Genomic DNA, 21931 nt, shown 5'->3' with positions numbered 1-21931 from the left:
AAAACCATATATTTTTTTTGCTAAAACCATATTGGAATCGCAAAGTAAAATTGTAAACTCCGAAAATCGGAATTTTTCTACACAACTTTAAATGGCTAAGAGTCTAAGACACAGACATAGCTAATTAGAAATACAAGAAATTATCAGTTTCCCTAATTCTACTTTGCATCAATCATACTGTAGGCCGGAATTTTCCGAATTCCGGCATCCACCATTGTTTTCCTCACAGCTGCAGCAAGATCCCATCTCTCCTTCCCAGCATTAATGTTTGACAAAACCACGTATCGTCCACAGTGTTGTGGCTGCAACTCGAGAAGTTTCTCACCAACTTCATTTCCCAGCTCAGCAGTCCCATGAATCTTACAAGAACCTAAAAGAGCCCCCAATACAGAGGCATCAGGCTCGAAAGCCATGCCCTTAATAACTTCAGTTGCCTCCCAAAACAGCCCTGCTCTGCCCAAGAGGTCAACCACACACCCGTAGTGTTCCATTGTCGGCTCAACTCCAAAATCATCGGTCATTGATCTAAACAATTCCGAACCAAACTTCACCAGTTTTCCACGAGCACATGCTGTAAGAACTGCGACAAATGTAACCCCATTAGGCTGCAACCTCTCGATCTTCATTTTTTCAAACAAGTCCAAAGCCTCCTTCTCTTTACCATTCAAAGAAAGTGCAGAAATCATCGCATTCCAAGTACAAACTTCTTGAACTACCACTTGCTGGTACACGTATCTGGCACTGTTCAAACAGCCAGTCTTCCCGTAAAGATCCACCAATGCAGTCCCCAAAAACGCAGTCAATTCAATCACATTCCTAATAACATGCCCATGTATTTGCTTCCCCCAATAAATAGATCCCCACCCACCCAAATTAGCACAGGAAGAAAGCACACTAACATAAGTAGCTTCATTTGGCTTCACAAAACAACCCATCACATTCTCATGATTCATCATCATCTGAAAAAACCAAATTCCCTCGCTAAAACACCCATTTCTCCCAAACCCGTTTATAACGCTTGTCCATGAAACCACGTCCCTTTCCAGCATGCTTTCAAATAGCAAAACAGCAGAACCCATATCCCCATTCTTCCCAAACCCATCAATCATCGCATTGCACGCAACCACACATGGTTCAGACATTTCCTCAAACACCTTACGCGCATCGCACAATTTACCAAGCTCAGCATAGAAGCTCACAAACGAGGTCTGTATAAAAGGGTCGCGCAAAACGCCGCGTTTTACGACTTGGGTATGAAGGGGAGAGCCCGGACAGGGCGATGAGGAGGAGGAAGAGGTGGCTGCGGCGGCTTTGATAAGCGGAGGGAATGTGTGGCTGTTGGGAGGGGCTTGGTGGGCAAGCATGTGGATGAAGAGGAGGAGGGTCTTGCGGGGTTGGCCGAAACCTAGATGGGCTCTGATCAAAGTGTTGTAGAGGAGGGTTGGCATCCATTTGGAAGCGGAGGGTTTAGGGTTTTGGTTGTGGAGGAGATGACCGTTGGTGATTAGGCGGGAATGGATCTGTTTGATTTGGTTAGGGTGCTTGAGGAAGCATTGGAGGAGTTGAAGTAGAGACTCGGGTGATGACTGTGGCATAACACCAATTCATGTGTATCAAAAATTGTGCTTGCTATTTTATCTTATTTGTTTTAAAACTAATTATAAAATTGGGTGAGAGGGAGAAGGGAAGGGTGAGAGAGAGAATGCTCAGGTGTATGAGAATTGTGTTATCACGCTTTAGTCTTATATCTTCATTTATACGAGCATGATGAGTTGGAAATTTTATTTGAACTCATCTAACTTCCTTTTACACCTAACTTACTCTCCACACCTATATTATTTTTAATTAAAGAATTAATATCTCTTTGAACTCAAATTTATTACCTAAAGTACCTTACCAAACCCAATTAAAAAGTATATTTATCTTTACACCCATTATAAAATAAAATCTCAAAGAAACTCGAAAATAAAAAATCTTCTGAGTCATTTGTCTCCCCTCCCACCTTGAGCTCTTTAGAAACAGAGCTTTTTGTTTTTCAAAATTTTCTTTGCATTTTTTTTGCTGCATCTTATTTGATTTTTGATAAAGTTTCAAATTTCTATGGGAGCTGCGTACAACATTATAGCATTTTCCATGGCTGTTGTTTTTTATTTGTTTGTCTTTTGGTGTTTGTGTGTGTTTGTTTTTTGTTGCAATTTTTTAATTTTATTTGATGAAAGAAATTCATCTAACCTGCACTCACTAACATGCACTACCCCAAGCAATTTCTTAGAAGGAAAACAAATGTCAATCAGAACTCCAACAAATTTGTAATATGAAGTTGAAGTGAAGGGTTTCATATAGGAGTACAAGCTAGCACGAAAACAACTTTCGCTTTCTGATATGCCAAAGGCAAACAAATTACTAATACTTCTCCTTTCCATAGAAAGGGTCTTATATATCAATACTTTCATTACAACTGTTGTAGAATGTTGACGAAAAAAAAAATTGAAACCCAAATACTCATCTTTCTACAGTCTAAGAAAAATTGAAATCAGACGAACAAAAATTTTCATAAATCGAGCCATACTTTAGTTGGAGAATTCAAAACTTCAAAATCACCATCCATCAACAAAAAAGAAAAAAAAAATTGTTTTTCTCTGTAAAAACTATTAGGGTTTTAGAAAGAATGAACACAGGATAAACAATGAGTAATGATAAATTTAATTATAGTGTGTGGGTTTATTGATAAATTTTAATTTTATTATTAATTTTATTTTGTACTTGATGATAATTATGCAATAGGATAAAAAGGATAATGTACATTTAAAATTTAAGTTAGATGTAGAAAGAGGTTACTTGGGTTTAAATAAAATTTCTTTAATAAGTTTTCTTACCTTAAAAGTAGTACAAAGTGTATAAATAATGATTACATTCCTAATTATTAATTCGATTCATAACAATATTGATTGTCACCATTTTGCTTTTGTTTGCTAAACAAATTGCATCAGAGAGAATCTGGAATCTAAAGTGTATGACTAAATACATTTAACATTAAAAGGTCCAAATCAAAATTGACATTCAAAAGCGACAGTAGTAGTATTTCTTAATTGAAAAGTCAATTCTAATTGGCACAAATTGACAACCATTACCCTTGCTACCAAAATTGACAACAACTTCAAATCATTTTCTAATTGATTATTAAATGATTTTTATTGTTTATTATTATTTTTGTTCTAAAACTATTTATTATAATATAATAATAGTTTAATTTGACATATCAAATACAAAACAAAGCATTAAAAGATATCAAAATGTCACATTCGTTGTCATATCCAAATTTTATATTTAAAATTTGGCATCTCCATTGAAAATTCTTTAACCTTTTTGTTTTCTTCCCCTATTTTTATATTAAAAACCGATGTACGATGATTATTTTGAAATGTCTATAACATCTCTATTCAGCTCCTCTCCCTTTCCTCTTCTTCTTCGTTTGTCATGGGCCACAAAAATCTGCTCTTGGGTTGTCAAATAATCAGCTCGGCCCAAATACCATTGCAAACGATGAAATGACCTCGTGAACGTGTTTTATTCCGTCCTCCGACAGTTGAGAATATTTCATCGATTAAAATATGCCACGGCATTTTCACTTAACGACCCAAAATGCTAACAACTCTGAGGCATGATTCTCTATCCTTCTATTTATATTTCCTTTCACTTTCTCATCTTATACATTATTTTTTATCTTATTATCTTTATAAAAAAATTAACATAAGATATTGACGAGTTTAACCGTAATCGTTTAAATAAGAAGGTATGAAAGAATAGAGAGATTAGAACGGCAAACAACCTCCTCCAACGACTCTCGCTGCTTTTGCTACTGGTAGTGGTCTGCGATCAGCAGCTTCCCGAGCCTTCTTCTTCTCCAAGGCCCTCCCGAACTCCACTGCCACTTCCTTCTCACCCATCCGGACTCTCTCGCCCTCTGCCCTTTCTCTCTTCTCAGTTCGCGCCATGGCCGCCGGCTCTGCTGCCCCCTTCAACAAAATCCAAATCCAAAGTGAGTATTCGTTCTTTTGAACTCTTTCCATTTTTTTTTTTTTTAACTGTTAAATTCCGAGGGACTTTGTGCACTTTTTTTATTTGACAATTATTCATGGGAAATGGGAAAAAAGGAATTGGATTCCATTCCGATCCATTTTGTGGGAATTCTCATATTTTAATCATTCATCATGTATCGTACAGTCAGAAATCATTTGATTTTTTTTATTTAAAATTAAACACAAATAGTATCTGACGAAAACTGACCTCACGATACACGATAAACAGATAGAATGTAAGGATTCCTAAGATCCTCACAAAATGGATCCGAAGTGGATCCCTTTCCTGGAAAAAACACCCCATCAACTATAGGTACTAGGTACAAACATTCCAAGTGCTTGATTGGTAAAAGAAAAACTAATCATCTATCTATATTTTGTGCTCTAATTGATTTGTAGTTGTGAAATTTATTTGGTGCCCTTCTTTTGTAACAAAGTTGGGTTTTTTTCTTAATTATTGAGTTTGAAAGTGTTTTAATCTAGAATATAATGTAATGTTATCAAGACGTATGCAAAAATTTCTTACATATATGTATGTATTAGGGAGGAATCGAGATTGCTTTGTGTCAAATTTTCGGACATCTATGTGTTGGAGTAATTGAAATATATCCGTCCATTGAAATATATCTGGCCATATTCTAGTTCGAATTTCCATTTTAGATTAGATTAATTTAGTTTCAACAATCTATTGAATTAAAAAACGAACTTTATGCAAATGGTTGGAAATAACTCCTAGTGAACCTTATTTCTAATTTGTTCTTCTTTGAGCATAATGACCAGACATTTGATGCATATGTTGTTGGCAAAGATGGTGCTCCTGGGATTGTCGTGCTTCAAGAGTGTTGGGGTGTGGATATTGAAATTAAGAACCATGCTGTCAAGATTTCTCAACTTGCTCCTGGATTCAAAGCACTTATCCCTAAGTAAATTCGCTGAGCTTACGTTAACCCTTGCTAATATTGTGTGTGTTTGTTGATTTATTTGCTGCATCTCAATGCTAAGTATCTTTGCTTCTTTTTCTAGTTTGGTACCCATTTGGTGTGATTCGATTTTGTAATATAATATTGAATATTACTGTTATTAGAGTATTTTCGGAAGTGGATAAAAGGGTGAGCGAGGAACTACGAAAGACTTGATCCTGCTCAAAGGTACGTATACGTAGGCAGTCTAACAAAGGTTAGGCGCAGCCTTAAGTAATCAAGAATTTATATTTAGTTGGGAATTTGAACTAAGAGAAGGAAATGGTGATAAATTGAAAATATAATCGTATGTTTTGGTAAGGGAATTATGGTTATAGGTCATGTGTGGGACTAAGGATTTAATTAAAGAATCATAATTAATGGTTGTTAAATAAACAAGAGTTTAATTTGGGCCTATTGCCAATATTATTTTCCGAAATAAATATTTCGGAACAGGGCGCTGCAACAATATTAGTCGTCAACTAACTCAATATTAGTCGTCAACTAACTGTTTAGTATATAATCAGAAAATTTGAATAAGAGCTGTTATTTTCACTCCATTAAAGTCATCATGCATATATATATATATATATATATATATATATATCACTTTACCAATGAAACTAAATTTAAATTTATTGGCAGGTTTTTTCTTGTAGTATGAATTAAAAGAAAAAGAACCTTGATTATAGTGGGATGGTTCCTGCTGTCTATGTGAGAAAAATCCAGAGTCACTAGAAAAATCAAGAGGAGCCAATTTTTGGACAGCATCTTCAATTTTTTGGCAGGGCTTTTCGTACTCATCCTACAAAATTACAGATAGATACATCATACATGTATACAGATTCAACTAAGCATATAAGGCCAAATTCTACCTTCATTTTTTGTCCATTCTTGAAGGAGTCCTGATGGACTATAACTTGATAAAATGGGATTGTCAGAGAAGTATCTGAACGGTGCTCTAACTTGAACATGGTACTATTTGCAAAAGGGTACCCAACGCTTAGCAGAGGCTTCAATGAGAGAGTAGAGAGTGAGAGGTGAACACCCATCATCTGATACATAGCAAGCTATGTCACAAACAGCCCTTCATTAGAAGAGATTCTTTTTTAGAGCCTTAAAAATTCATCAAGACTCTTAAATGGGTTATATCCACCACTTTTCCAACCTCATATAGAGTCACTGAGGATACTTTAAATTAAAACACCAAAAACAAAAGCATACACAACAAAATGAAAAAAAAAAAAAAGGTACTGCAAGAGGGGCCTGAGTCTATTCTTGGCCTCATGTGAAGGGGTTCTCTTTTGCAACATTTCACTACATGACAAGTTCTTTATGGAATAGTGATTCAGTTTTTAAACATGTGGCAAACATTAATTAGTTTAGTGAAGCCACTTAAATTATGAAATGGTTGCAAGAGAAAATATTTCTTTGTGTGGCTCCACCACTAGTCCCAATTAATCACATGGGAATGCTTAATTATATAGTAAACCAGATAAGCATGTGATATCATATATCTTCTAAAGGATGTTTTACCAAGTTGAAATTGTAGCATACACTCTACATAATTAGATACTAAACCCAAGAAAATTTTGGTTTTCGATGGTGAACGCTAGGGTAGTACTACCACCGTTTATGGTTTAGAAGCATGAGAGCTAGCAACAGTTTCCGGCAATGCGCACTTCAGCGGTTGTAAGCGGTTGATGAGATGTGAGACCCACTTGCATCAACGCCTGACAACTAGTCATAATTAAGCTTAGGGGCATCACTCTAATTTCTACACAAGGTGTAGAACAGTAGCGTCAAACCAACAGACTTGAATATGGTGGATAGGGGAATTCCATACTTCCCAGTACCAAACAACCCTTTCAAAAATGGCCAGAGGCATAACACCAACCACACACTACTTATAACCTCCAAGGGGCCTGACCCTAGCTTGTCTTGATCTTGCTGCCGCAGACCCAAGAAAGCAGTAGCAAGCGCGGTTAACTGCACCAGCAAAATAGTTGTGGGAGGCACAAAAATTGGAGACGTGTCAAATGTGAATCTGCCAGCTTCACTGTCATCAGAGCCTTCATCACTTGAAGTAGATTGATCTTTTCTAGTAACTTCAAAGACTGTCTCAGATATCCCTAAGAGTTTGAGTATGACACCAATAAATCCAAATAACCAAGCACTCATTACAGTTATTCTTCCCATTCTTTGGTTATTCCACCATGCTCGGATTGATAGACCGGTTTCAAGGTGCTCCAATAAAGTGTAAATATGGTAAAGGACGAAGAGAGCTACGGGTATATAGTAGGTTGGTTCTTGGCCCTGCATTACACATTTAGATCTAAAGCGATTAGGAAAAGTAAAAACTCTTGAACAACGACTCTAATATCATCAAATTTGTTCACCAATTAATGTAGTAGTGTACATACAGATTTTCTTGATATATAAAAAAATGAAACATTGCCACCATTTTAGCAAAAAAAATTGATAACGACCCGATTAGTAAATATTAATTTTACTTGCATGAACACTAAAATATTCAAGGGATGTGGAATGGTATATATATCTCTCACCTTGGGTAAGAAATGTGTGTTGGTGATGATACTATAAGCTGGCAGAGCAGCATAGCACAGCTCAGGAATACAACGTAGGCCCCAAGTAAGGGCCCAGAAGTAACACAAGAACATCCTAAATTGGAGGTTTGCAAATAGAGTGCCAAATATGGGACAATTTTTACTAAGCAGGATTTCAAGCAAGCCTGTTGCCCATCTCTTCTGCTGGGTCATGGAATCAGGACCACCTGTAGGTGCACATCCTAGAAACCCCGGTGGGTCTGGTGTACAAATAATAGACTTCCAACCTTTGTTATGGATTGAAAGGCCAGTAAGGATATCTTCTGTTGTTGATCCATACCTCCATCCCACCTAAGCAAGATAGAGATTGAAAAATGAAATGAAACTCGGAATTGGACGTGATGCTGCAATTAACCGTAGGAGTACCGACTCCTATCTAAACTTTTTAAATCTCAACTAATGTGACAAAATTTTATTGATACAAAACAATATTTCATCAATGTACCTTTATACCCCAATTGGTGCCATATTCGTACTCACATCCTCCAACTCGGTGTGCAGCCTCAATGGATTTCGAAGACATGTTTACACATTCCGTATTCCCTTGCAAGGCATCACCAGCTGATTTGGTGAATTCTTCTGAAGTCCCAAAAGTTTTAAGCATTTCTACTTTTCCTGTCAAAAAGACAGTAAAACTAGGATCGATCATGCATTCATTGAGTTTACACATCAGGTTTAGACATTTAATTTGATTTACCACTAGCAATATTAGGGTATCTTTCTCCGGTTTTGGCATCACTAGGGGATAGACCATAGATAACTTTTCGTCTATGAACGCATCCTGTTCCCGCATAAATAGGGCCTTGCATTCCTGCCATTCCTTGCCCCACAAACTACAATGCATGCATAGATGGCACCAATTGAAAATCATGTTTTCTGTTCATATACAAGCTTTGCTTTATGGAACGTCATAAAATCTGATACAAAATTGATTGTTGTGTGTACCTTCCACAAAACTACCATCTGATTCCCGAACGGATCATCCTTGAGTCCGTCATAGAAGATCTGAGGAAACTGAGCAAACGCATTTTTGGTTTCGTTCTCGGATCCGAGCAACGCACACATTGCTTGCAACATAATGTTTGGGTTGTTGACAAACATATCGCAGTCTACGTTCAGCATGAAGGGTGCATTGGTCATTAACCCAGAGACTCTAGTCTACAATCAATATATTAGTGATCAATTAATTGATCAACTGGTTAAAATTAAATAATGATCAGATATATATATGAAATTAAACTCATGATACCAAAACATTCATGGCCCCGGCTTTGGAATGATGGGGATGCTTTGGCCGTTTTTCTCTTGATATATAAATCAAATGTGGCAGTCCATCTGAAACATCTTCCTTGTTCTCCCATAGAACCTTCGAAATATAAAATCATCTAATTAATCAGTTTTGTAAGCTATCTAATTAGTGTTTTAAAATGCACCCGAGCTCTTTTTCGGTTTTTCTATTTTTTTCTTCTTTTTTTTTTTTTTTTTTTTTGTTGTTGCAAGGGGAATCAAGTCATCTTAATTCTAACTCATTTCACGACCCACCATCACAATTGCTTGTTTCAGATTAATTTTAATTTGGCAAAGGAAAAATAGCTAGGAAATTCGATTCCTCTAAATTCTTACAGTATGACAAAACCGTAGTATATTGCAGGTGAAGGAGTCACGGGATTGAGATGTATTTGTGAATGGTCCTAGCTTGGGTATCTTTGTCTAGTTCTTCCATCAGATAGATATTTTGTGTGTCTGTCTCTGTATTTTTCTGGATAGATAGAGTATGTATCACTTTATATATTTCATAGTTCATATGCTTATCTAACTAACATTTTTCCAAAAACTGAAGAAGTTGCTTTGAAGAAAAGCCACAACGCAGAGGATAAAGGAGCAGAAAGTTTTAGAACAAGGAGCCGTATATACCTTGATAATTGTTGGGTGATTATTACGTTCTACATTTGAAAAAACTGTAAAGTCTTGGCTAACATCGAATGGAATAGATTGTCCCACCGCATCCTCAATTTTGCGGCTAAGCTGCTCGTATTCATCCTTGAGAACATGAATACAAACAGGTTCATTTTGTCATCATCGAGTATATATACATACAATAGACAAAATAACAAAAATAATGTTCTTTTGCCAAACAATCGAAAGTATAAAATGTTGCTATATCTTGTGAATATAAACCACTGATCAAGTTAATTATTCTTTTCGTGAATATGTGGTTTAGATTCACACAGTTGCAACATATATAAGTATTTTTCTGGTAATATAAATCAAAATTGAAATTATTGGTCACCTTCAATAATGTCCATTCTTGCTTGAATTCACTCGAGTCATTACTGGAAAATGTTGTATTATTATTTGAGAAGTATCTAAAAGGAGCTCTAACTTGAACATTGTATTTCTTGCAAAATGGAACCCAAAGCTTGGCGAACTTTGATGCTTCCGAAAGCGAGTAGAAGGTGAGAGGAGAACAGCCATCATCAGATACATAGCAAGCTAGCTTGTTTGTTGGGTAGTCCACAGCCAACAGAGACAAAACAGTGTTTATGGTAATAATAGGTGGTTCCAACTCCGAGTTTGCAGTTGTCACAAACATGTCCACCGGAGGGAGTTCATGCTTAGAAACCCTAATTATCAACAAAACTACATTATCATATATAATTAAGCAATACATAAAATGAGATGATGTGAATAGATACCGTTGTAAGAGGCGGTCAGGGTAGGTTTTATATTCGACAATGTTCCATTTGTTGCTTATGGTGATGACCCAATTTAAGGTGAATGAGAGCTCACACAGGAAAGCAATGAGCCAAGTGAAACCATGGTCGTTGAAAGAGAGAAGACGATGAACGAGGAGTGAAAGGAGGAGGAAGAGGATTATGAACTCAATGACTTTATGCAGAGTGTATCTAAGCTCTATTCTTTCGTGTAGAGGGAGTGAGTTTTGGTTAGCCATTGGAAAAATGTGAAGAAAATTTATGTGGCTTGGTTTATGCAAAGTGTAGTGAGGGTGGTTCAGCAGCCTGGCTCAATGTTAATTGGCCGGCATCTCTACATATTTATACTGGTATAGCTAGTTGGTCTGTGACTTCTGCGGTCTGCTTGTTTTCTGAGTATGTGGCATACGATTATTGTCTAATAATATTGTGTTGAAAGCATATCCACAGTTGATGTATATATCTTTATTTATAAATATTATATATTTTGTGTCCATGACATATCAACTATGTTAGTTATTCAAATTAAAACATGTGAACAGTAACACCACCGGACTCTCAAAAACTGCTCGCAGATTGCGTGGCCATGGTTATAAAATTTGTCATAAGGCCGCCATATTCTTTCCAGAGAGTTCTTATGGGAGTCCAAGTTTTTAGGATAATTTCAAATACTTGATTTTTGTACGTCCTTGGTCTCCATTTCTTCACCTCTACCTTTTTACTTTATTTCTGAACCAGATGACTTCTTATCTGATTCATTCTTTGAAGAGCTCAATTCAAATATGGCCTTTCATTTCATTATAATTTTATTCAACATATATATGTATATATTATTACCTTAACTTTTGGGCACTGGAGAACATGACGTAAGGACTGATATCTTTTTTGGGTCGAAAACGTAAGGACTGATGTCTAACTCTTCCAATAGGAACACATCAAAACCTTTAAAGTGCACGTCTTTTTGTATTTGTATAGTGTGGATGGAATCAAAATAATTCATTTAGAGAAAAACTTCTGATAGCTTCAGACGTGCGTCACCATTAACTTTTGATAATGAAAGTGTGACTCACAGTTCATCAACTGCTCACTGTCATTCACTCGAAGTTAAAAAAGTTTACGTCTCAAACATTGCGTCGACTTAGATAGTAATATTCTTTCTTTGAAAGTGGGGACTCCCCAGCTAGGACTAACAAAGGACGTCTCTCCCTATCAAGTGACAGATTGAGATTCTGTTCCATATGACGCCAAGGGGATGGAGAATGCAAGTCATTTCTTCTGGAGTCGTTCAAAGGGACAAGTTATGATAGTGGTTCATTTCGTGCCAATTGTTCTCAAGCAAGCAGGACCAACCATATATTTTGTTGCTAAAACCATATTGGAATCGCAAGGTAAAATTGTAAATTCCGAAATTCCAATTTTTCTACACAACTTTAAATGGCTAAGACACAAATATTTAGATAATTAGAAATTCAAGAAATTATCAGTTTCCCTAATTCTAGTTTACATCAATCATACTGTAGGCCGGAATTTTCCGAATTCCAGCTACCACCATTGTTTTCCTCACAGCTGCAGCAAGATCCCATCTCTCCTTCCCAGCATTAATGTTTGACAAAACCACGTACCGTCCACAGTGTTGTGGCTGCAACTCGAGAAGTTCCTCACCAACTTCATTTCCCAGCTCAGCAGTCCCATGAATCTTACAAGAACCTAAAAGAGCCCCCAATACAGAGGCATCAGGCTCGAAAGGCATGCCCTTAATAACTTCAGTTGCCTCCCAAAACAGCCCTGCTCTGCCCAAGAGGTCAACCACACACCCGTAGTGTTCCATTATCGGCTCAACCCCGAAATCATTTGTCATCGATCTAAACAATTCCAAACTAAACTTCACCAGTTTTCCACGAGCACATGCTGTAAGAACTGCGACAAATGTAACCTCATTAGGCTGCAACCTCTCCATCTTCATTTTTTCAAACAAGTCCAAAGCCTCCTTCTCTTTACCATTCAAAGAAAGTGCAGAAATCATCGCATTCCAAGTACAAACTTCTTTAACTACCACTTGCTGGAACATGTATTCAGCGCTGTTCAAACAACCAGTCTTCCCGTAAAGATCCACCAATGCAGTCCCCAAAAACGCAGTCAATTCAATCCCACTTCTAATAACATGCCCATGTATTTGCTTCCCCCAATAAATAGATCCCCACCCACCCAAATTAGCACAGGAAGAAAGCACACTAACATAAGTAGCTTCATTTGGCTTCACAAAACAACCCATCACATTCTCATGATTCATCATCATCCGAAAAAACCGAATTCCGTCGCTAAGACACCCATTTCTCCCAAACCCGTTTATAACGCTTGTCCATGAAACCACGTCCCTTTCCGGCATGCTTTCAAATAGCAAAACAGCAGAACCCATATCCCCATTCTTCCCAAACCCATCAATCATCGCATTGCACGCAACCACACATGGTTCAGACATTTCCTCAAACACCTTACGCGCATCGCACAATTTACCAAGCTCAGCATAAAAGCTCACAAACGAGGTCTGTATAAAAGGGTCGCGCAAAACGCCGCGTTTTACGACTTGGGTATGAAGCGGGGATCCCAGACGGGGCGATGAGGTGGAGGAACAGGAGGCGGCGGCGGCTTTGATAAGAGGAGGGAAGGTGTGGCTGTTGGGAGGGGCTTGGTGGGCAAGCATGTGGATGAAGAGGAGGAGGGTCTTGCGGGGTTGGCCGAAACCGAGATGGGCTCTGATCAAAGTGTTGTAGAGGAGGGTTGGCATCCATTTGGAAGCGGAGGGTTTAGGGTTTTGGTTGTGGAGTAGATGACCGTTGGTGATTAGGCGGGAGTGGATCTGTTTGATTTGGTTAGGGTGCTTGAGGAAGCATTGGAGGAGTTGAAGTAGAGACTCGGGTGATGACTCTGGCATAACACCAATTCATGTGTATCAAAAATTGTGCTTGCTATTTTATCATATTTGTTTTAAAACTAATTATAAAACTGGGTGAGAGGGAGAAGGGAAGGGTGAGAGAGAAACGCTCAGACGTATGAGAATTGTATCCTCACATTTTAATTTTATATCTTTATTTATATGAATCATGATAAGTTTTTTTACCTAAGAAATAGTACAAAGTGCATGAATAATGATCACATTCCTAATTATTAATTCAATTCATAACAATATTTTTTTACCTTAGAAATAGTACAAAGTGCATGTTAAGTTAACCTATTGGTTAATCAAAATAGGTGGGTGTTGCTGGATTTTGCATGGGTGGTGCTCTCTCAATTGCAAGTTCTATTTTGGTCCCTGACGTTGATGCTGTCGTTGCGTTTTATGGAGTGCCGCCATCAGAGCTTGCAGACCCTGCTAAAGCTAAGGCTCCTGTTCAAGCTCATTTTGGAGAGCTTGATTGTGGAAAATATGGAAGAGAATGCTTTTTTTCATTATATTTCTCTACAAGATTACAAGGATATATATACATGATACAAGTGTGTAGGTAGGACAAGGTAGCCGTCCTAGTGTGTAGGTAGGACAAGGTAGGACGACTGTAGGGGACAAGGTAGCCGTCCTAGTGTGTAGGTAGGACAAGATAGGACGGCTGTAGGACGGCTAGTGTGTAGGTAGGACAAGGTAGGACGGTTGTAGGACGGCTTGACGGCTGTAGGACGGCTTATTCTTCCAATACTCCCCCTCAAGCTGGATCAAGGAGGTTAATTGATCCAAGCTTGGAGAGCAGACTTTGAAACTGAGGAGAAGCAAGAGACTTCGTGAAAATATCAGCAAGTTGATCTTGGCTTCGAGTGAATGTGGTTTGAATTACCTTGGACTGGACTTGTTCCCGAACGTAGTGACAGTCAACTTCAATGTGTTTGGTGCGTTCATGGAACACCGGATTGGAGGCAATATGCATAGCTGCTTGATTGTCACAGAAAAGAGACATAGGTGTGTTGATTGAGAACCCCAAGTTCGAGAGAAGGCCCTTGAGCCAAATGAGTTCACATGCAGTGGAAGCCATGGCTCTATACTCAGCTTCGGCACTTGAGCGAGCAATTACATTTTGTTTTTTGCTCTTCCATGTCACGAGGTTTCCTCCAACCAACGTGCAGTAGCCAGTAGTGGATTTTCTATCAATAACATTCCCTGCCCAGTCAGCATCGGTGTAGGCAATGATTTGAGTATGACCATTGTTTTTCATGACGATTCCCCGACCAATGGAGCCTTTGAGGTATCTGAGAATTCTTTTAACAACATTTAAATGAGCTTCAGTGGGTGCATGCATGAATTGGCTTACAAGACTGACGGCGTAAGTTATATCCGGTCTGGTGATGGTGAGATATATAAGCTTACCCACCAATCGTTGGTAGTAACTGATATCACTGAGAGGTTCTCCTGTCAAGTCCAACTTCAATTTGCTATCAAGAGGAGTACGAGTTGGTTTGCAATCCATCATCTTCACTTGTTGAAGTAAGTCAATCACATATTTCCTTTGACTAAAAAAAAGTCCCTTGGGGGAAGTGGCCAGTTCAATCCCAATGAAGTATTTTAAAACTCCTAAGTCTTTAATGGCAAATTGTTGATGAAGAGAATGTTTAAGAGTGTGAATCTCATCAATGTTATCACCTGTGATGATGATATCATCAACATAGATTAGTACAACTAATTTGCCAACTGATCCTATTCGAACAAACAGGGAGGAATCAACATGACTTCTCTTGAACCCAAAATTTTCAAGTACCGAGCTCAGTTTGGCATACCAGGCACGAGGAGATTGTTTCAAGCCATAGATTGACTTATGAAGCTTGCAAGCCATACCTGAATTCTGTGCTTGTGGATGACCCGGGGGTAGTTGCATGTAGACTTCCTCTTCGAGGTCTCCATGTAAAAAAGCATTTTTTACATCCATTTGGTACAATGGTCATTCATGGTTCACTGCAACAGATAACAAAACCCTTATTGTGCTCATCTTAGCCACGGGAGCAAATGTCTCCTTATAGTCCACTCTAAAAGTTTGAGTAAAACCGCGAGCCACCAATCTTGCCTTGTGTCGTTCAATTGAGCCATCAGAATTAAACTTGATTTTATAGACCCATCGACTGCCTACCACCTTCTTGCCTTTGGCAAGTTGAACTACACTCCATGTTTTATTTTCATTCAAGGCTTTGAGTTCTTCTTCCATGGCTAGCCTCCACACAACTTGACGATTGGCTTCTTGAAAGTTCCTTGGTTCACTTTCATAAGACAGTTTACTGAGGAAGACTGCATGAGAGTGAAAGACTTTGGAGTAATTTACAAACTTGTGAATAGGGTACCTGGTATGGTAAGTTTCATAGTCTTGCAGCCTTGATGGTGGATGTCGATCTCGAGTCGGATTCCTGCGGGGTTGAGCTGGGATCACAATAGGTTCAGCTCCACTCTCTTGTATAGTATGGTCATGGGGAACTACTTGTGCTTCTGAGGCTTCAGTGTCGTCTCCAATAAGCAGGTTGTCATTAAGAGTTGCATGAGAGTCCTGGTTGTGAGGTAGTGAATGGACACAGTCACTTGGTTCGACTGGATTTGGCAATGGGAAGAGATCTAGGAAATGTTCCCCCTGACGATTTTGATCTGATGATTTGTTGAAATATGGTTGGTTTTCATCAAACCGTACATCTCTTGAGACAAACATCTTCCTGGAGCACGGATTGTAGCATTTGTACCCTTTTTGGGTGGAGGAGTATCCCATGAAAACATACTTGACAACTTTGGGATCAAGCTTGTCTCGGTGATGGGATTGAATATGAACATAACAGGTACATCCAAAGATTCTCAGATGGGAAAGATTACTTTTTTTGTTTTGCATAACCTCATATGGTGATTTTGTATCCAGAACACGACTAGGCAGTCTGTTGATAAGATAGGTGGCTGCAAGAACTCCATAAGACCAAAACCTCTTAGGCACATTCATTTGCAACATTAGCGCCCTGGTTTTTTCAAGTAGGTCCCGATTCTTCCTTTCGGCAATTCTATTTTGCTGAGGAGTACCTACACAACTTGTTTGATGTATAATTCCATGGGTGCTCAAATAGTTAGTCATATTTTTGGATGTATATTCAGTGCCATTATCAGACGTTAGTATGTGGATTTGGGACGAAAAATGGTTCATGACAAGATTATGAAAGTCCTTGAAAGCATCCATAACTTCACTTTTGAATTTTAGGAGGTACAACCAAGTGGCTCTTGAGAAATCATCAACAAAGATAACGTAGTACCTATAACCATCAAAAGACTCTAGAGGTGCAGGTCCCCAAACATCGAAGTGCACCATCTCAAACAACTTGCTAGTCCTAGACATGGAAGAATTGAATGGGAGTCTAGTAGATTTTGACAAATGACAAATTTCACATACAAGGGAGGATTTGCATAAACTAGGGAACAACGTAGACAACACAGATTTTGAGGGATGTGCTAGGCGTTGATGCCACAACCGATGTTCTAGGTTTGAGCTGACTTGGAACCCTTTTGGAACATTGAGGTCCTCTGAAAAATAGTACAGCCCATTTAGGTAATGACCTTCACCAATCAGCTTCTTGGTGGCTAGATCCTGAAAAACAACATTGTGGGGGGAAAAAATTGCACGACAGTTTAGAGAGTTTGTAATCCTTCCTACGGACAATAATTGAAAAGGAAAAGATGGAACATATAACGCTGTGGACTCAACAGTTTCTGAGATCAGTTTAACTTTCCCTTTACCTAGAACTGGCACACCTCTACCATTTGCTACAGAAACTAGTGATGGTTTAGTGTGGCTTTCAAAATCGTATAGCTTAGAATATTGATTTGTCATGTGATCTGTGGCACCTGAGTCTATAATCCAAAAATCATGAGAGTGACTAACATTTAGAGCAGTTGAAAGAGCACACATGATACCTGGAATGTCTCCTTGAGGTACATGACCAGATTCAGCTAAGAACCCTGCAAACTGTCCAAGAAGAGCAGTTTGACTTTCCCCAGTCGACGTTTCACCTGTGCTTCCTTTTCTGGTTTGAAGGTAGGTTGAGAACTCATTCAACAAGTCAGCCGGATTGGCTGTAAAGTTCATCGACCCACCGATGGATGTAGCAGCAGCAACATGGTACTTGTTTGTATGTGGTCTGGCGTGTGAGCCCTTATGATCTCTTAAAGACTTGTTCTCAAACCTTGGCTTCAACTCAGGGTGCAATATCCAGCATCGATCTATTAGATGTCCAACATTATTACAATGTAGACACTTCAGATCTGGCCTTTTTCCCTTGTATACTTTATCTCCAAATGACTTGTGATTTGTCACAAAAGCTCTAGCCTCAGACACACTAGGTTTTACGTCAACATTCATGACTTTTCTGCGTACTTCTTCTAGCTGGATAGTAGTGCAAACACTTGCAAATGATGGAAGTTCGGGATTCATTAGAATATGGCTTCTAAGATCTTCATATTCAGAACCCAAACTTGCAAGCAAATGAAAGATTTTGTCTTCCTCGGACCTTTTTAACAGTACGGCAGCATCGATAGTGTGTGGTCGATACATTTCTAGTTCGTTCCACATGTTTTTCATGCAACCGAGATGATGAACAAAGGATTTATCACCTTGTTGAAGACTTGCAAGATTCCTCTTAAGCTGGAACACTCGAGCAGCATTGTTTTGATTTCCATACATGTACTTGACTGCCTTCCAAAGAGCACTAGAGGATTCTGAAAAACTGAAAATTTCAGACAGCTTAGGATCCATGGAGTTGAGGAGCCACGACATGACCAGCTGGTCTTTGCACAGCCATGCTTCATACTCCGGCGATGCGACGTCAGGTGCTTCAATACTTCCATTGACGAATCCAAGTTTGGATCTTCCTCCAAGGGCAAGAGATATTGATCTGGACCATGGAAGATAGTTAAACTCATTTAACAACACAGAACACAAACGTTGGTTTGGGTTGACTTCAGCTTCTGGAAAACTAGGGCGAGGAGCTGTGAAGCTTTCAGCTTCTGAGTCAAAAAGATTATCTTCTGCCATTATCGAAACGAATGTGCAGAAGAAGAGAAGGGACAACAATGGAGTCAGGCCGGTTAAGGTTCTGGCTCTGATACCATGTGGAAAATATGGAAGAGAATGCTTTTTCTCATTATATTTCTCTACAAGATTACAAGGATATATATACATGATACAAGTGTGTAGGTAGGACAAGGTAGCCGTCCTAGTGTGTAGGTAGGACAAGGTAGGACGGCTGTAGGGGACAAGGTAGTCGTCCTAGTGTGTAGGTAGGACAAGGTAGGACGGTTGTAGGACAACTTGACGGCTGTAGGACGGCTAGTGTGTAGGTAGGACAAGGTAGGACGGCTTGACGGCTGTAGGACGGCTTATTCTTCCAATATTGATAGTTTCGTTGGCTTTTCAGATGTGACGGTACTGAAATTTTCTTTTGCATCTTTCGGTCTTAATTATTTTAGTTACCTCCTAAAGCTTTTTTGAAGTTGTTTTTTCTGGGCTGAGTTGTTGACGCCTAATGGTTGTGAATTTGAGGCACGTGAGCTTAGCATTGTATAGTTGAGACCGCAATAATCTTGGCCATTCATGTGCAAGTAGGCCTTGTACTTCATTAGTTATCAAATTCCACGTAGTGAAATTGTATCGTGACATGGTCGAATTGCCTTAGTTTCGAAATGATGAAGGGTGATTTTTTTTCCTCTTTAAGTACCTCCCCGTGAAATTTTTGTCAAGGCATGACTTCAAATCCTTGTAGTATCACCTGTTTAGTCCTTTAGAAGGGGAAGAACTTCACAGAATGGACCATTTGAATATTGGTAATATATCGAGAAGTGCTGCTATACTCAAAGCAATATGTGCATAGGACTATGCATAACATGAACCATTTGAATCACTTATACAATTGTATATGCCGTTGGCAATGCAAAGGCGTGTGCGCTCTTTATGCGCATAAGATGATTGTGCACCTGATTTGAGTGCTACGATGATTAAAATTCTGAATTACTTTGAGAAATATATCCTTAAACATACTAATGCAGAATTACTTATGTTGACATTTGGATCTTGATTTTCAGGCTGCCAAGTGCCAAGTCTTTGGAGGAGAAGCTGAAAGCATCAGGAATCCCTTACGAGGTGCACATTTATCCCGGCAATGCCCATGCATTCATGAATAGGTCTCAAGAAGGTGTGAAGAGGAGGAAGGACATGGGATTGACTGATGAGGATGAAGCATCATGTCAGCTGGCTTGGTCTCGCTTCCAGTCATGGATGTCTCGCTATTTGTCCGCTTAAGTTTTTGTTAGCGTAGTTTTATATATCTGACACTCCGACGTATGATGCTACTTTCCCGTTCCTACTAGTACCATACGCAGCAGGGTGTCCTATGCAGACTTATGGACAATAGATAAGGTACCGTACTGGTACACTTGTAAGGTCTAACTACCTACCTTAATGGTTTGGCTCGCAATAATATTTGATCTTAGTGAGTTCTGGTGTCCTTAATGGTTTGGCTGGACTTACGGCCTTCACCATCACAGCTACCACCATCCAACCGCAGTCACCCATCACCATCTTCACTGCTACCTTCCCATGGCCATATCATCACCACCACCACGTTCTTTATGCATAACCGCTGACACCAACACATCACCAGCTCTGCTATCGCCACATTGTCATGACCATTGCACACATTGCCGCCGCCACCTCTCCAACACCATCGATGCCGCCGCCACCACTTCGACCCCATCGATGCCACCGCTATCCCTCCACCTTCACCACCGTTCCGATCCCACCATCAGCACCGACACCAGCCACCATCATTAGCACGTGTCAACAACTCGTGTAGATTGATGACTATATATGTCCACATTAAACACGGTGCAAAATATGTATACACTTTTAAGATTATCTAAACAAGAAACTATACAAATTTCATAAAATCAAATTTCGTGATTTTAATTTCCATAATTTTGGTGCTCTTAAAATTTCTCATATCCAACCGAAGGTAAATTATGAATTATTTGTGTTGTGTGGCACAACATGCATGTGACGGGGTAATGCGTGAGAAGTTGCAAAAATTAAATGAAAAGTAGGGCAAAGGTTAGAAAAAAAGCATGAGTGAGGTTTGAGCAAGTTGAGCAAAATGTTGAATGTTCGAATTATAGGAGAAGCAGACCCTTTAACTAATGCCTTGGACCCACTGCACACCAACAATCATTTCTTAAACAAATGGAATGGAATGGACCACATCATCCATCCTTTTGTCACGAATGTATTTAACATGACTAATTGCAAAGGAAATGATTTTCACACTTCATTTTTAGCTTTTACACATTATTTAATTTTAGTCGTTAATTTCGTTTGATGTATTCAATCTAGTAATTATAATTAAATATAAATGTGTGAGAAGCTAAAAAGATATGTGAAATTATTCCCGTTATAATCATTTGAAGAGAATGAGAGATGGTGATGGTCTTCACATGTTTCACGTGTCACCACTTGCATATGAATGTATTCACAAATACTTTCCTATGTCCCATAAGCACCATACAATACTGAGAAAAAAAAAAAAAAGGAACCTTTTTAATGTTTGGATCTGGATAAAAAAAAAAGGCTACTTGACGCAACTTGATTCCTAAGAACCTAGACCTTCTTTAGGTCTTATCTGTTTCTTTTTTTTTTTGTTTTTTTAGATAACCGTTTTGGCATTGCTAAACCCTAAACCCTGATTTAGGCATTCCAAGTTCCAACCCTAGCTTTTGGCACTTTTAACCTACTATGAAATACTTACTTCAATTAGTTTTCGGGTGTTTAATGTCAAGCATACTTGGACATTTGTTTCGTGTAGAAAAGTGACTAACTGAAAAATTCAATCTTCAAATTATAATTCGACACATGAAAAAGTGACCAACTAAAAAATCACAAATAGATAAGTTATATTCTACACACTTGTTAAATTATAATTTATATGTAAAGAGTAATGACTGGTGACATATAAGTTGAGTATTTTCCTTCGTGGATCTAGCGTGTTAACAAGTCGTGAATGTGAACTTGTGAAGATGACCATCCGGCCAGTTGTCTAGGCCGGGAAATTATTGAGAAAATTAACACTTTTTTATGCTGTGTCAAGAGCATTTATTTAATTTTATTTTACTAGGTAAGAATCGTGTGTTCTGGTTTTCGCAAAATTATTAACAAAGCAGTTGGATTTATGCCTAGCTAGTCATATATATAACCACAATTTCTTCGCCTTTCAACATCAAAATTAAACCTAAAAATATAATTTTTGTGTAAACATGCTTTGTCAACGACGGATCAAAATTTAACACCTTAATCAAATCTCGAACTTGTGAAATTTCTCATTGCGTGATGAGATGCAAATACAAGAGACTGTATCGCTTCTTAAACCCCAAACGATTTCTTCCAAAACTAGGTCATTCATAATAGGGTTGGTTGCTTGTCTGTTCAGTTCTAATCAATTTAAAGGGCAAGATTGATGAAAAAAAATGGTTGGGGGGGGGAACAAGTTTGCTGTTAGGTTGACACTAAATGATG

At 38.6% G+C, this 21931-nt stretch overlaps 4 protein-coding genes and 1 long non-coding RNA gene across 5 annotated transcripts; 2 read left to right on the top strand and 3 right to left on the bottom strand.

The window, feature by feature from the left end:
* Nucleotides 1–17: 17 nt before the first annotated feature.
* On the bottom strand, nucleotides 18–1706 carry LOC137741081 (putative pentatricopeptide repeat-containing protein At1g10330). The gene has a single exon (XM_068480885.2). The coding sequence runs from the start codon at nucleotides 1593–1595 to the stop codon at nucleotides 159–161; it is 1437 nt and encodes a 478-aa protein (XP_068336986.2). The 5' UTR covers nucleotides 1596–1706; the 3' UTR covers nucleotides 18–158.
* A 2058-nt stretch (nucleotides 1707–3764) lies between these two features.
* Nucleotides 3765–5159, top strand: LOC137740993 (uncharacterized). The gene is made up of 2 exons (XR_015966693.1): nucleotides 3765–4039; nucleotides 4860–5159. It is a non-coding gene; the product is annotated as an uncharacterized LOC137740993 (long non-coding RNA).
* Nucleotides 5160–6517: 1358 nt separating this feature from the next.
* On the bottom strand, nucleotides 6518–10723 carry LOC137740992 (cellulose synthase-like protein H1). The gene is made up of 9 exons (XM_068480801.2): nucleotides 10362–10723; nucleotides 9956–10289; nucleotides 9580–9705; nucleotides 8915–9031; nucleotides 8611–8823; nucleotides 8363–8498; nucleotides 8111–8280; nucleotides 7606–7956; nucleotides 6518–7354 (listed from the first exon to the last, which is right to left on the bottom strand). The coding sequence occupies exons 1-9, from the start codon at nucleotides 10616–10618 to the stop codon at nucleotides 6809–6811; spliced, it is 2250 nt and encodes a 749-aa protein (XP_068336902.2). The 5' UTR covers nucleotides 10619–10723; the 3' UTR covers nucleotides 6518–6808.
* Nucleotides 10724–11553: 830 nt separating this feature from the next.
* LOC148694126 (uncharacterized) lies at nucleotides 11554–20186 on the top strand. The gene is made up of 4 exons (XM_088700157.1): nucleotides 11554–11767; nucleotides 13629–13794; nucleotides 18337–18454; nucleotides 19453–20186. Exons 2-4 carry the CDS (start codon nucleotides 13650–13652, stop codon nucleotides 19667–19669), a joined length of 480 nt encoding a protein of 159 aa, XP_088556283.1. The 5' UTR covers nucleotides 11554–11767; nucleotides 13629–13649; the 3' UTR covers nucleotides 19670–20186.
* On the bottom strand, nucleotides 11736–13506 carry LOC137740991 (putative pentatricopeptide repeat-containing protein At1g10330). The gene has a single exon (XM_068480800.2). It carries the CDS (start codon nucleotides 13309–13311, stop codon nucleotides 11875–11877), a length of 1437 nt encoding a protein of 478 aa, XP_068336901.2. The 5' UTR covers nucleotides 13312–13506; the 3' UTR covers nucleotides 11736–11874.
* Nucleotides 20187–21931: the final 1745 nt, after the last annotated feature.

Source organism: Pyrus communis, chromosome 9 (assembly GCF_041283825.1).
Source record: "Pyrus communis isolate YQ-2024b chromosome 9, ASM4128382v1, whole genome shotgun sequence".
Taxonomy (NCBI): Eukaryota; Viridiplantae; Streptophyta; class Magnoliopsida; order Rosales; family Rosaceae; genus Pyrus; species Pyrus communis.
The sequence above is the reverse complement of the archived record's forward strand: the minus strand, read 5'-3'. Positions and strand labels throughout refer to the sequence as shown.